Below are 14813 nucleotides of genomic sequence, written 5' to 3' on the forward strand. Positions count from 1 at the left end.
ATCCTTCTTGCTGGCTAACTCCGACTGAGGAATAGGAGGCTGGGACATAGAATGGACATGTGCAACCCATCTTGAAGAATAACATTTACAGAAAGGCTAGTAACTGTCTTTTCTTCAAGTGCTTGCATATATCCATTCAATGTTAGATGATTCCCAAGCAGTTCCTTAGGAGGTGGGCTCGAAGTTCATGGACATGCGGATTGCAATACTGTCCTACCAAACCCAGCACCATCCCTAGCTTGCTGGGTGATGGCATAGTAGAAGGAAAAAGTATGCGCCGCCGACCAGGTCACCGTTCTACAAATGTCCTGGATTGGGACTGGGCAACAAACGCTGCTGAAGAAGCTTGTGCTCTCGTAGAATGGGTGGTCAGGATGGCAGATGGTGGCATAGCCGCCTGCTCATACTACATGAGAACGCAGGAAGTGATCCAGGATGAAATTCTCCGAGCCAAATTGGGTCTTTCACCCTATGTGTTACTGCCACAAATAGCTCCATGGATTTATGGAACGGCTTGGTCTTTTCTATGTAAAAAGGTAGGGCATGCCTAACATCCAGTGTGTGCAAACACTACTCCTCCCTATTCTTGTGCAGTTTCAGGAAGAAAACAGACAGGAAAATGGTCTGATTACTGTGAAACCACCTTTGGGAGGAATGCGGGATAGGGGTGAAGTTGTAACTTGTCCTTAAAGAACACAGTGTACAGGGATTCTGAAGTAAGGGCCCTAATCTCGGAGACCCTCCTTGACAAGGTAATTGCAAAGATGACCTTCCAGGAAAGGTATGACAGAGGCTCAAAGGGAGGGCCTGAGAGTCTTGACAGGACCAGGTCTAAGTTCCACAGGGGTATGGATTCCTGGATCTGTGGGTATAGCCTTTCTAAGCCCTCGAGGAAATGAATGGACACTTCATGTGAAAAAAATGACCAACCATCCACTGGAGCGTCGAAAGTTGAGATGGCCGCTAGATGTGCTTTAATAGATTAAATAGCTAGGCCTTACTGTTTCAGCAGAAGCAGATACTTCAGCACAGTCTGGAGAGATGGCCTAGCGGACAAAAGGCTTCAATGGGAATGACCAAACGGAGAAATGCTTCCACTTGGCGACATAGGTAGCTCTAATAGATGGTTCCCTACTAAAACCTGGCAGTCTTGCTCCAAACAGGCCAGCTCCACTGGATTTAACCATGGAGCTTCCACGTGGGCAGGTGGAGGGTGTTGTAGGTTTGGCGGTGATCTTGCAAGATCAGGTCCAGGAGGGGAGGTAGTGGCATTGGGGTCAATTACTGATAAGTCCAATCAAGTGCCAAACCAGTGCTGGTTTGGCCAGGCTGGGGCTATAAGCTTAACCCTTGCCCTGTCCCTCTTGGCCTTCAGAAGACTTAGTGTGGTCCTGAAGGGCCTATTGAACTTCTGCCGGTAGGCCCAAGGACTGGAGCCAAGAGCACCTTCACATGGCTATCGCGGATGCCATAGTTCTGGCTGCTGCATTTGCAGCATCCAGGGCCACTTGTAGGGAAGCCCTGGCTATAGCCTTCCCTTGTTCCACCAGAGCGAAGAATTCCTGCCTGGACTCTTGGGGAAGCAAGTCCTTAAACTTTTATATGGGAGTCCCAGATGTTGAAATCCTACCTTCCGAGCAATGTTTGCTGGTTGGAGATGTGGAGCTGTAAGCTGCCAGTAGAACATACCTTTCTGCCAAAAAGGTCCACCTTCTTTGAGTCTTTTGCTTTGGGGGTCACCCCTGGCAGCCCCTGCCTCTCTCTTTTGTTGGCCGCCAAGACTACAAGGGACCCAGAAGGTGGGTAGGAGTAATAATACTTGTCCCCTTGGTGGGAACAAAGTACTTCTTCTCTCTCCTCTTCGAAGTGGCAGGCAGAGAGGACGGTGTTTGCCACAGGTTTCTGACTGGACCCATGATGGTCTCATTTAGAGGTAGAGCCACATTCGACCACCATGGCCAAGTGGTTGACCAGGCTGTGGGAGGACTCTTTAACTACGTCCACTTCCGGCACTAAGTTCGAGGCCATTGTCTTCAATATCTCCTGGTGAGCCATGAAGTCGTCCTGGGGCATTAAACTGCCCATCCCCGACACTGACTTGTCTGGGGAGGAGGAGGCCTGCACAGGGCCCTTCTCCTTTCCTTCTGCACAGACAGGAACCCGCAATTCCAGCTCCTAAGGATCAGTACTGGGATCAGTACCGGAGTCTAGGTTGGGCACTGCTCGGTGTTACAGAGGAGCCATTCTAACACCACAGAGTAGGAAAAGCTAGAAGGAGGGCCAGGCCTCAGGGGAAAACCCCCCGGGTTCCAAAAAGGCCATTGCATTTGCACGGGCCAATGCCCACTGATCTGGTAAGAACCCCGACACTGTGATCTATCACCACGTAGGGCTGTCTGGTGGGGCACTGGTAACGGCCCCTCTGCTGGGTGCACAACTCCACCTCAAACTCTGATGATGGGTCATCGTTGGGAACCACGGAGGTGCTGTATGCGTCAGCTCCAAGGGCCGTGCAGCATATCCGGGGATTGGTGCTGAAGCAGGGAAGCCCATGTCAACATCAGCAGGGCCAGCTTCTCTCTAAATCAGGTGGCCAAACTGCGGTCCACGGGACCCTCCTGCCCAGCCCTTGAGCTCACGGCCAGGGAGGCTAGCCCCTGGCCCCTCCCCCGCAGCCTCAGTTTACTGTACAGCCAGTGCTCTGTGTGGTGGGGCTGCGAGCTCCTGCCGGGCAGCGTGGCTGTGAGAGCTGTCTGCCTGCCCCAGTGCTCTAGACTGTGTGGCAGTGTGGCTGGCTCCAGCCAGGCAGCATGGCTGCCATCCTGGCGCTCTGAGTGACATGGTATGGGGGCAGGGAACTGGGGGTGGGGGGGGATTGGATGGGGCAGAGGTTCTGGGGGGGGCATTGAGGGGACAGGGAACGGGGGGGGGGGGGGTTGGATAGGCGTGGGAGTCCCGGGGGGGCCTGTTAGGGGGCGGGGGTGTGGATAGGGGGTCAGAGCAGTCAGGGGACAGGGGGGTTGGATGGGGGTGGGATCTCAGGGGGGCAGTTAGGGGTGGGGGGTCCTGGGAGGGGGCGGTCAGGGGACAAGGAGCAGGGGGATCTGGATGAGTCGGTGGTTTTGAGGGGGGCAGTCAGGGGCAGGAAGTGGGAGCCAGGCTGTTTGGGGAGGAACAGCCTTCCCTACCCAGCCCTCCATAAAGTTTCGGAACCCCGATGTGGTCCTCAGGCCAAAAAGTTTCCCCACCCCTGCTCTAGACGGTAACAAGGACTCCAGTACTGAATGAGAGCTCAGGGCAGAATGCTTCCTTCTGCTCACCCTCACCACCGGTGCCGACTCTTGCACTGCCGGCGACGGCAGTACCGAAAGTGCCAGCAAGTCCTTGACCACAACGAACACCTCCCTGGTGGACGGCACCACAATCCTGCTGGTGCCACGATGTTCCCCAGTGCCAACAGCTGGTCCCACACCAGACTCAACAGAGCCTGTCAACGGGGCAGAGTCAGTGGTGCAATCTGTGGAGCGGGGGCAGGACTGTCCAGACACAGGTTGCACTCCACTCCGCTTCATGGGCTTGTCCTTTCTTAGACCCAGGGAATGCCCTCTCTTGCACCGCTGCTTCTCATGCTTCTTTCTCAGCACCAGTGATGGGGAACGGTGCCATGCAGCAGGAGGAGCACTCCATATCGACACCAAGGTACTGTGTCAAGTCCGACCGGCTTTGCTCCGAAGCCAGTCTGAGCACCGCTTCCATCAGGAGGGACGTGAAACTGGCCTCCCAGTCCTCCTTCGTTCGCAGCTTGAACTGACGGCAGATCTGACAGTGATTTCGTATATAAGTCTCACCCAAGCATTTTAGACAGCTGGAGTGCGGGTCACTCACAGGGATAGGCTTTCCGCAGGAGGCATAAGATTTGAAGCCTATTTATTCAGATATCCTTAGTAATAACAAGCTTTAACATTGGCTCCAGTACCCTTATTTGTAGAAAACAATATTCCTAATAAACTTTTAAAAACCACACTATACATTTCTGCCACAACACAGAATTTTTCTTATGATACATAACCATTATATTTTACTACAGACCAGGTTCTCTTTAGAAGATGGAAATGCAACCTCCTCAATGTTACATATAGAACAAAGATTCTCCAAAGGCCAGCTACTAGAATATTGTGCTCTTGGAGTAAAAACTTTCAGTACTGCCTACATCCTATTTTCAAAAGTGCATAAGTCACTTTTAACTGGAAGTGTGCAAAACTTTTTTCATTTCCACATAAACTTTGGTATAAGTGAAGTGTGTGTGTGTGTGTGGGGGGGGGGGGTTGTATTCTATTTGTGAAGAGTACTGCAGCTGTGAAATAAAACCCTGTCAGTGCTGTGTGAAGTGAAATACAATGTACAATGGAAGTAACACACACACAAAAAGTGTGTGAAAGAACAGGGAAGATTTTAATTGAATAGGATTTTTTAAACAGAGAATTTAATACTAGCTAGTAAAAGCATGCACAAATGTATACAGAGTGCACAGAGAGAAAGTCAATAATAAAACTTAAGAGCTGAGCCCCTTTCGACAATAAGATTTAGCTATCTAAGTCATTCAGGCCTTGCAATGCTGAGTGGAGCCACACCTCAATACCCTTAAAAACTTGGTCCAAGGCTTTCAGCCTCATGATACAACTTAAGATATGTAATATAGCACTGTGTTGTCTTAGTTTTCAAAATACACTTAAGTATTAGAATATTCTATTTCTAGCTACAGTGGAAGGACCACATTAAAAAAAATTTGAGAGACTTGTTAAATCTTTATAAAAGTTAAGATAATTTGTGGCAATGGGGTGGAAAAGCCACAATCGTTCACAATTCTTTTATTTATTATATTACAAGCCAACTTACCTAACACACTGACGAAAACATCAAAAAGATGAAATGTGAGCAGAGGTTCCTTCATCTGGCCATAGTAGTCTGCTATTGTTTTGAAGACATCTCTTTCAAATCCTAAGTATGTAGGTTGCTTCAAATCTGAACAACTGGGCCCTAAGAGAGGAAATGAAACCACAAACAGGGTCACCTATTTTCATTTCTAGCCAACACAAGCAAAGTTTCAAAAGGGAAAAATTTAAATTAATTATTCGAAGTAATAGTTACACAAACTGCAACTAATCGAGTGAAAACAGACATAATACGTGAAAAAATACCCATACAGTTCTTACTGCCCTTAAAATGAGTCCACTCCTTGCTATTTACTGCTCTACATCAGGGGTTCTCAACATTTTTTTTTCTGAGGCCCTCCCAACATGCTATAAAAAACTCCATGGCCCTCCTGTGCCACAACAACTAGTTTTCTGCATATAAAAGCCAGGACTGACATTAGGGGGTATTGCCTGAGGCCCCCAGGAAGCTAAGTTGCTCAGGCTTCTTCTTCAGCCCCATGCGGTGGGACTTCAGCTTTCTGCCCTGGGCCCTAGTGAGTCTAACACTGGCCCTGCCTGGCAGACGCCTGCTCGCGGCCCTCCAGGGGGCCTCAGACACTGCTCTACACAATGCCTTCTTTTAATCAAAGTATTACTCTCAAGTTTTACATCCCTTGGTTGAAATGCACTAGTACTAGAATGCTATGCAATGAGAGATGAATGTTTGAAGTTGTTACTTAATTAGGTTTCAGATAGTATAAGCATTTATCTCCAAATGCTACATGTTCATAGGAATATGAACCAGATGGCCAGTGCAGCTGCACCCCTGTAAAAATCTCCCATGTATCTGCTCTATGCCAACAGGATAGAGCTCTCCCGTTGACATAATTAAACCATCTTCAACAAGCGGTGGTCACTATGTTGGCAGGAGACACTCTCCTGTCACATCGTGTTCTTCAGTGTAACTTATGTCGCTCGGGGTGTGTTTTTTTTCACACCTCTGAGCAACATAAGTTATACCGGCAAAAGTGCTGGTGTAGACATAGCTTACTAAGATCATTCTGGAATTGAAGGAAAGAGCAAGACATTAATCAGTATTATCTAACTGCAACTGATATGATTTTTATTTTCAAAATAAATTCATTAATAGCTGTTACCTATGTAAACGCACTCAGTAATTTCAGACACAAACGTTAAAGCAGAGTTAATATTTGTACCTCTGCTGTGGTTTCCTCTCCCAGGCTTTTGCTGAGGACATATGCAGTTTCGGTCTGAACTTTCAGGTGCTACTACAGCCAATTAACTGAAATGGAGGGGAAAAAAATATCAGATTTAAGAAACAAAAACCCAAAAGTTGATATTTTCTTCACTAAATTTAGTTGGCTGTAGTAGTGCTTCTTGAACATACAAACAGGGACTGCTTATGACAGACATCTGCAAAACTATGAGATTCAAAATGGCTTCTTAGTCTTTGCTAGGAAAAGGAACCACCTCAGAGATAAAAATACCAATTCTGCTTTTAACGGGTTTTTTATGAAGGTACTGAAACATCTAGATGGGTAGTATTCAAACATATAGCAAAAATATTTTAGTACAATAGGTAACATTCCCTGCTTTAAGATTCAATGTTTTGTTACTCTCCACGGCTAGAAACACTTTAGCCATCAGTACACACACATTCAAAGCAGCAGACTTTTCTAAGCCTTAGTTCTCAAACAGTGAATTGATAGACATTTATTTGATCCTTGATGGGTTACAATGACTATAATTACCACAGCTGTCACTACATTTGAACCTTGGACATATGTCATCCATATGAACGGTCAGCATCCTACATACTATTCATTTCAAAGCACCACTCTCAAAACAAGCTATTCTGCTTTCAAAAAAATATATAAAAAAGATGGTCACCACACCTCATGTATGGATTATAGACAGAGCTATAAAGCCATCCTGTAGCTCAGGTTGCCTAACACTTATCATAATTAAGTGTCTACCAAATTCATGGTCACGAAAATCACGTCACTGACCGTGAAATTTGGTCTCCCCTGTGAAATCCCAGTTCTGAAGGCAGAGTGTACAGCAGTGGCTGCTTGCCAGGCACCCAGCTCTGAAGGCAGCACTGCCACCACCAGCAGCATAGAAGTAAGGGTGGCAATATCATACCATGCCACCCTTACCTCTGCACTGCTGCGGGCGGCAGCGCTGCCTTAAGAGCTGGGCACCTAGCCAGCAGCCACTGCTCTCCCACTGCCCATCTTCAGGCAGCCAGCAGCAGCGCAGAAGAGTAGCATGGTATGGTATTGCCACCCTTACTTCTGCGCTGCTGTTGCTGCTGGAGGCAGTGCTGCCTTCGGAGCTGGGCACCTACCCAGCAGCTGCCGCTCTCCAGCCGCCCAGCTCTGAAGGCAGCACAGAAGTTTCCATCTATGCCACTTTCTCTATTTATGCACCCTTTCAAAAAAAAAAAAACTTCCACAGTCCCACACACCACTTTTTAGTTTCTGCCATCTCTCTGGAAGCAGCATGGATCCTGCAGAGCTCAGTGCAGTTAAAATGACCTTTGTTACTACAGGACACATGATTCTCCTGTATTTGCAGAACTTGAATGAATACTACAACAACCGAGTATGCAATGAGGAAAATATGGAGATGTTCAAACACAACAATAACTGGATGCCGATGATCACAGTAAATAAAATGCCAGGTTGCTGACGGCATTCATGGAGCAGCTCCTCACATTGAATCGCTGCTTCTGAGACCAACAAATGAGCACTGATTAGTGGAATCACATTGTAATGCAGGTTTGGGATGCGAAAGGCCACATTCCTGGATCTGCATGCTAAGCTCACTCCAGACCTCCACCGCAGGGACACCAAAATGAGAGCTGCGTTGACAGTGGAGAAGCAAAAGGTGATCACATTCTGGAAGCTTCCAATGCCAGATTGCTATCAGTCACAGGTCAATCAGTTTGGAGTCGGAAAATCCACACTGGATGCTGTTGTCATCCAAGTGTATAGAGCTATGAAGTGTACGCTGCTGACAGGACTGTGACTTTCACAAATGTGCAGGAAATGGTAGATAAGATTTGCAGCCGTGAGGTTCCCAAACTGCAATGGGGCAATAGATGGCACACAAAGCCCTATTCTGGCATGAGCCCTTGCCAGCAAGCACATCAAGAGAAAAGGATACCTTTTCTGTGGTTGTACAAAGACAAGTGAATCACCATGGACACTTATGTGATATCAATGTGAGCTGATCAGGGAAAGCACATGATGCTCACATCGCTAAGAATACAGAACTTTTCCAAAAGCTGCAAGCAGAGACATTCTTCCCTAGTAAGCACATTCACATTAGCAATGTTGAAATGCCAATAGTGATTCTGGGGGACCCAACCTACTCCTTTGCTCTCCTGTCTCATGAAGCCATACAAAGAATACCATGATAGCACCAGAGAAAGATTCAACGACCAGCTCAGCTAATGCGGAATGGCTATTGAATGTGCCTTTGGTAGACTGAAGGGTCAGTGGCATTGTTTACTCACTAGATTGGATCTCAGCAAGAGAAACATGATCAGCAGTATAGCTGCATGTTGAATACTGCTGTGAAGTGAAGGGGGGAAAGCTACTGCAAGGATGGAGGGGCGAGGTGGACAAGCTGTCTGCAGAATTTGAATAGCCAGACACAAGGGCTATTAGAAGAGCCAACAGCTATACATCTGAGGGAGGCTTTAAAAAAACATTTTGTCAGCCACAATATAGAGTTGTGTGACACTTTTATGAAATAGTCTGTCTTGTAACGAAGCTTAAATACTGGTCGGTTATTGCCTCCCATTATCAAATTCTATAATGCGTCTATAATGCTTGGTATAAGCTAATATACAGTAAGTTTCCAAAAACAAAACTTTATTGTGTGCAAAAAACAGGCAACAAAATTAAAGTGCAAACATATAAGGTACAAACCTTTAAGCAACGCTAACAGGATGAACCATACTTTAAAACCCCCAGTAAAAAAAACACAAGTAAACAATGAACATTTATGTTCATATACATAAAAATTATTTCAGCATAAAGTATTGTGGCTGATCCTGGGATTTTCACAGTTGGTATATAGCTATGCTTCTCCTTGTTGTCTGCCGGCATGGAGTAGTCGGGGATAAGGATGTACACCATGCTGTCATCTTTTATGTTGGGTGTGAAGGGAGCACCAACCATGATTTTGGAAAGGCTACTGAATACTGGATCTTTGGGCACATAGGTCAATAATGCTTTGCAACATCTGAGTTTGTTACCTGAACAAACCCATGATGTCCTGGTGCATTTCCAAATGCACCTCTCAGTCCTTTTTCCTCTCCTGCAACAACGGCTCTCTCCATTCTCAGTCCTTTTCCATGGTCAGGTCATAAGGCTCCTCCAAGCTGTGTTCATGGTCAGAGGCCACAGAGGAAGGGAGGATTTCACAGCACATACCCTTTCTTATTTGCTTCTCTAGCTTCCTGATACGGCTCAGATGTTCAGCCGGCAGAAAGGGGCTACCTAAAAAGAATGGCTGTGAGGCAGGGATCTCCCTCACATTCTTTGCAGTGAAGACTGACGCAAAGAATTCATTTAGCTTCTCTGCAATGGCTTTGTCTTCCTTGATTGTCCAGTGGCCGCTCTGACTGTTTGGCAGGCTTCAGCTCCTGATGTCCTTAAAGCATTTTTTGCCATTAGCTTTTCTGTCTTTTGCTAGTTGTTCTTCAAATTCTTTTTTGGCCTGCCTAATTATAGTTTTACACTTGACTTGCCAGAGTTTATGCTATTTTCCTTAGTAGGATTTGACTTCCAATTTTTAAAGGATGCCTTTTTGTCTCTAACCACTCTTTTTCTCTATTGTTTAGCCATGGAGCTTTTTTCTTTTCTTTTCGGTACTCATATTGCTTATTTATTTATTTGTTTGTTTTGATTTGGAGCACACATTTTCTTTTAGCCTCTTTTATGGTGTTTTTAAATAATTTCCATGCAGCTTACAGGCATTTCACTCTTGTGACTGTTCCCTTTAATTTCGAATTAACTAGCTTCTTCATTTTTGTGTAGTTCCCCCTTTTTTTTTTGAAGTTAAATACTAGAGTGCTGGATTTCTTTGGCATTTTCCACCCTACAAGTATATTAAATTTAATTGCATTATGGTCACTATTACTGAGCGGTTCCACTACATTCACCTCTTGGACTAGATGCTGTGCTCCACTTAGGACCAAAACAAGAATTGCCTCTTCCCTTGAGGGTTCTAGGACTAGCTGCTCCAAGAAGCAATCATTAACAGTGTCTAGAAATTTTATCTCTGCATCCCATCCTGACATGATATATACTCAGCCAATATAGGCATAGCTGAAATCCCCCATTATTATTGCGATTTCTGTTTCTGTAGCCTCCCTATTCTCCCTGAGCATTTCACAATCACCATCACAGTCAGTTTTGTTTGTTTTGAGGGTTTTTGTAACTTAATTTATTTTCACTCCAACTGCTGCTTTAATTTACATGGGGCTAAGCCATCCATAAATAACATGGTTCCTGAATCTCAATATGCATAAACACCTGCTATAACAAAACTACATTTTTATAGCCACATGCCTACAAAAAGGTCATTGGACCATTTTACAGAGATTTGTCACAAATGAAACCTAAATAGTTAAAAGCAAAACAGCTTCATATACTCCAGGAAATATGTTGCTTTGGCAAGAGTATTTACCAGATGACCCTAAAGATCTTTTCCATCTCTACTTTCTAGGATATGAATCAGAGGACATAATTCTGACCCTTTAATTAAAATGAATTTGGTGAAGTGAGATAGGAGTTACTTCAATTTTGTTTTTATTAGAATTTGGTGATATACTTACAATTTGCTAGACACTTCATTGCTGACAGTACCCAGTGAGGTAGCTCTTCTTCTCAGAAGGGAGGTTGTGGAGAAGAGATGAGAATTTAAAACAGTTAACAGTCTGGCATAATACAAGAGAAGTTCAAAATCTTTCAGTAAATGTGGTTTAGATTACAGTTCTCCAACACCTTAAAATACTGCCAGTTGGGCTACTCCAAGGATACACTTTATCTTAGATGCCGCTGGCCAAATTTTATACTACTCCAATCTTATGGAGAAACATAGCAGTAAAGTAGTTTATGAAACAGTGGCAAACATCTAAATTTCAACTGAGACATTTCCCCTAGAACATCAAAATATATATTTTTAACAGTAATTTTAAAATATAAAGTTTGGCTGGAGGTTTCAGTCAAAAACAGGGAAATTGTGGAAGATTTAAGAATATACTGTCTTGATGCTTCAGAGACATTATAAGAACGTCAGAATGGCTATACTGGGTCAGACCAAAGGTCCATCTAGCCCAGTATCCTGTCTTCCAACAGTCGCCAGTGCCAGGTACTTCAGAGGGAAGCCCAAGTACTGTAGGGGGCTGATGTGACAGTAGGAAAAGGCATAAACTCCTCTGACACCTAGAGTGAAGGGAGGAGAAGGATGAAGGAGCCCTGACCTTGTGTTAGTGAGAAAATCTTCCACCTTCACTCTCAAGTACCTTTGCATCTTGAAACCTTGAACTGCCTGTGGGTGGATCAGGGCAAAAAACAAAAACTGATTCACACTGGTAGGACTCTTCAAAGGCCATTAGTGGCTGACTTAAGCCTGGTCAACACTAGAAAAGATATACCAGTATAAAGACGCTAGTTAGGGTTGTCTTTTTAATCAATATATTTATACTGGTATAAGCCCTAGTGTGGATGCAGTTACACTGATATAAAGGTGCCTTATATCAACATAGCCTATTTCGCTTCCTGAACTGGAATAATCAATACTAGTATAAGCACTTTTCTACAGGTATAAATGTGTCCACACTAGGGGAGGGATTTCCACTTTAATAATACAGGTGTAGTTAAAGGAAAAAACTTTCCAGTGTAGACAAGTCTTAAAAGACCCCAAGACAGCCAACAATACAGCCTTAAAAGAAAAAAAATAATTTAAAAGAGCTATAATCAACATAGGAAGGCTTAAAAACATAATAAAAATCTCCAGCCCACTCACTTGTTTTGTCTTCCAAAATGACAATGCCCTGTTTATTGACATTGTACACATTGTGGATGATATGCTTTGGGTTCACAAGCTTTGTATCCAATACTTCATCCAGAGAATCCAGGCCCAAATCTTTTTGCAAGCTGTTAAAATAAATAAATAGTTTACATCATCTATATTAAAAAACAAACTGGGAACGATTCACTTGTTTAAATTAATTCCTTTCTGTTTGTTTTTGTCATCTTTGGGGTGTGGAAGCTTGAGGCAGTTTCAAGTACGTATTTGATCATTAATATTTTCATGCTGCACATTTCATTGATGTATATCCAGTTCATCTCATAAAAATAACATGCCATTTTAACAGTTTACACTATAAACATTATTGGTTAGGTTCCACCTGTGTTGTCAAACAGCCAGTGTATTTTTTAACCAGAGGAAAAAAATTATATATATATAAAATTCATACACACACACAAAATAGACAGCCCCCTACATTGTGCAGGATATTAATGTTGGATTGCCTATAATAATAATAGAATATAGATTAATAGATTACAAGGTCAGAAGGGACTATTGTGATCATCTAGTCTGAACTCCTATCTAACAAAGGCCATAGAACATCTCCAGAATAATTCCTTTTGAACTAGAGCAGAAGTCCCCAAACTGTGGGGCGCGCCCCCCTAGGGGAGTGCTAAGGAATGTTTAGGGGGCACAGCTGGAGCCCGGGTCAGCCCCCACGGAGGGCAGGGAGGGAGTGCCATCCAGCTTTGCTCCTGGCCCCGCACCTGGGGCCCAGCCCCCAGCCCCAGCCTCAGCCTCCTTACCTCTTTCCAACCCCAGCTACCCCCCCATCCCCTCGGCCCCGGATCCTGTGGGGCAGAGGGCACAGACAGGTGTAAGTGGGGTGCACGGTAAAAAGTTTGGGGACTACTGAACTAGAGCATATCATTTTAAAAAGAAAAATCAAATACTGATTTTAACATAGCCAGTGATAGAGAATCCATCACAACCCTTGATAAACTGTTCCAATGGTTAATTACCCTCATTGTTAAAATTTTACAGCTTATTTCTATATGTAGGAAGCTTGTAGAATTTTTTTCACCCAGCTGATCAGATCTTCCATTTCCTATGTCCTCAAACTAAACATTCAGGGGAGGGATAGCTCAATGGTTTGAGCATTGGCCTGCTAAACCCAGGGTTGTGAGTTCAGTCCTTGAGGGGACCATTTAGAGATCAGAGGCAAAAATTGGGGATTGGTCCTGCTTTGAGCAGGGGGTTGGACTAGACGACCTCCTGAGGTCCCTTCTAACCCTGATATTATATGACTGCACCTTTTATTAGTGATTTTTAGGATTTCATGTTCCCAGAAGAGCTGTTTGAATTTTACCATCGTGGAAAGAGAAGTGAGGAGAAAGATTTCACCACACTACACAACACAAACACATACAGAAAAATTTGCTATATAGTATCATAGAAAGAGGAATTGTTAAAACTGCTAAATACAAAAGAGATTATTCACAAATCACAGGCTGATAGTCAAATAATAAGCAAGTCTAATTAGTCTAGCAAGTATACGCCTAATGGCAGTATAGCAGTAAAGAATGGGTGAAATTATGAGAGGTAGCAGAGAAGGTGAGACTGTTGGCCCACTATACACATTAGTGTAAAGGTGGAGGACTCACAAACACACTTACTGTGATAGCGTCATGGATTTCCATATCTCTTCTATATTTGCCTGCGTTAACTCTTGGCGGTGCACAAGTCTGCAAGCTGGTACTTCTCCTATTGCTATACTGTGACGTTTGAACCACATTTCAGAATTCTGTATTACAAAAGAAAAAAAAAAAAAGAGCACGTTCCTTCACCTACCGATTTTTTCAATGATAAAATAGTATAGCCCTTACACAGTGTAGCATGCTTCCTCTTCCAAGCACTTTATGAACAATAACAAATGCTCGTAAAATCCGTGAGCAGTAAGTGTTATTTAGATTTTATAGATGGGAAGCATCTTTGCCTCAGTTAAGTGATTTGTCCAAAGCTGCAGAAGGAGCCCATGTCAGAGCAGTGCTTGCGGTCCCAGTTCAGAGCACCCTCCTGCACCCCAAACTCCTCATCCCCAGCCCCACCCCAGAGCCCATATCCCCAGCTGGAGCCCTCACCCCCCTACCCCCGCACCCCAGCCCGGAGCCCCCTCCCGCACCCTGAACTCCTCATTTCTGGCCCCACCCCCGAGCCTGGACCCCTAATCAGAGCCCTCACCCCCTCTCACACCCCAATCCAAATTTTGTGAGCATTCATGGCCCGCCATACAATTTCTATTCCCAGATGTGGCCCTCGGGACAAAAAGTTTTCCCATCCCTGCTCTAGCATGTAAGTCACTCCCAAATTTGTCTGTGTGTGCTGCAGCCAGCCAGCCATAACTTGGCTCTTACCAGCCTTAAAGACGACCACGGGATTACCCCCACCACACTCCCAGATTTCCCCCCAGAAACCTATGTCCTGTACTATCCATCCTCTCCTGGACAGTACAGATATATTGAGCCTGTTATTCCATTAAGGGAATAATATCCACACAACTTGTTACCCCAAATAGAGTTGCCCAGCCCCTTCAACTTGAACACACTGGTCAGGATCCCTCCCCACAGAATCCAGTGGCTACTTGTTCTGTCTCTTCAGATGCAGTGAATGTAATGGGTGTGGGGAGGGATGCCCGTCCCTTCTTTTTATAGTTTCAGTCCCACAATTGAAAACATTTACAGCTGAGACCAAGGAGACAAAGAATCTAAGGGGAATGATATTAGCTACTGGTTTTTTTCACCTGTTTGAAGTTCCTTTGTTTTCCCT

The 14813-nt window shown here is 44.6% G+C and overlaps 1 protein-coding gene across 1 annotated transcript in view; it reads right to left on the minus strand.

Moving 5' to 3' along the window:
• Window positions 1-14813, minus strand: part of DEPDC1B (DEP domain containing 1B) — a 62362-nt gene that overhangs the window by 11981 nt on the left and 35568 nt on the right. The window contains exons 4-7 of the mRNA XM_037902848.2: window positions 13664-13791; window positions 11982-12112; window positions 10789-10836; window positions 4897-5037 (exon numbers count right to left, since the gene is read on the minus strand). Of these exons, the coding sequence (XP_037758776.1) occupies window positions 4897-5037; window positions 10789-10836; window positions 11982-12112; window positions 13664-13791 (448 nt within the window). The remainder of the gene's footprint in view (window positions 1-4896; window positions 5038-10788; window positions 10837-11981; window positions 12113-13663; window positions 13792-14813) is intronic.

This window comes from Chelonia mydas, chromosome 5 (assembly GCF_015237465.2).
Source record: "Chelonia mydas isolate rCheMyd1 chromosome 5, rCheMyd1.pri.v2, whole genome shotgun sequence".
NCBI lineage: Eukaryota > Metazoa > Chordata > Testudines > Cheloniidae > Chelonia > Chelonia mydas.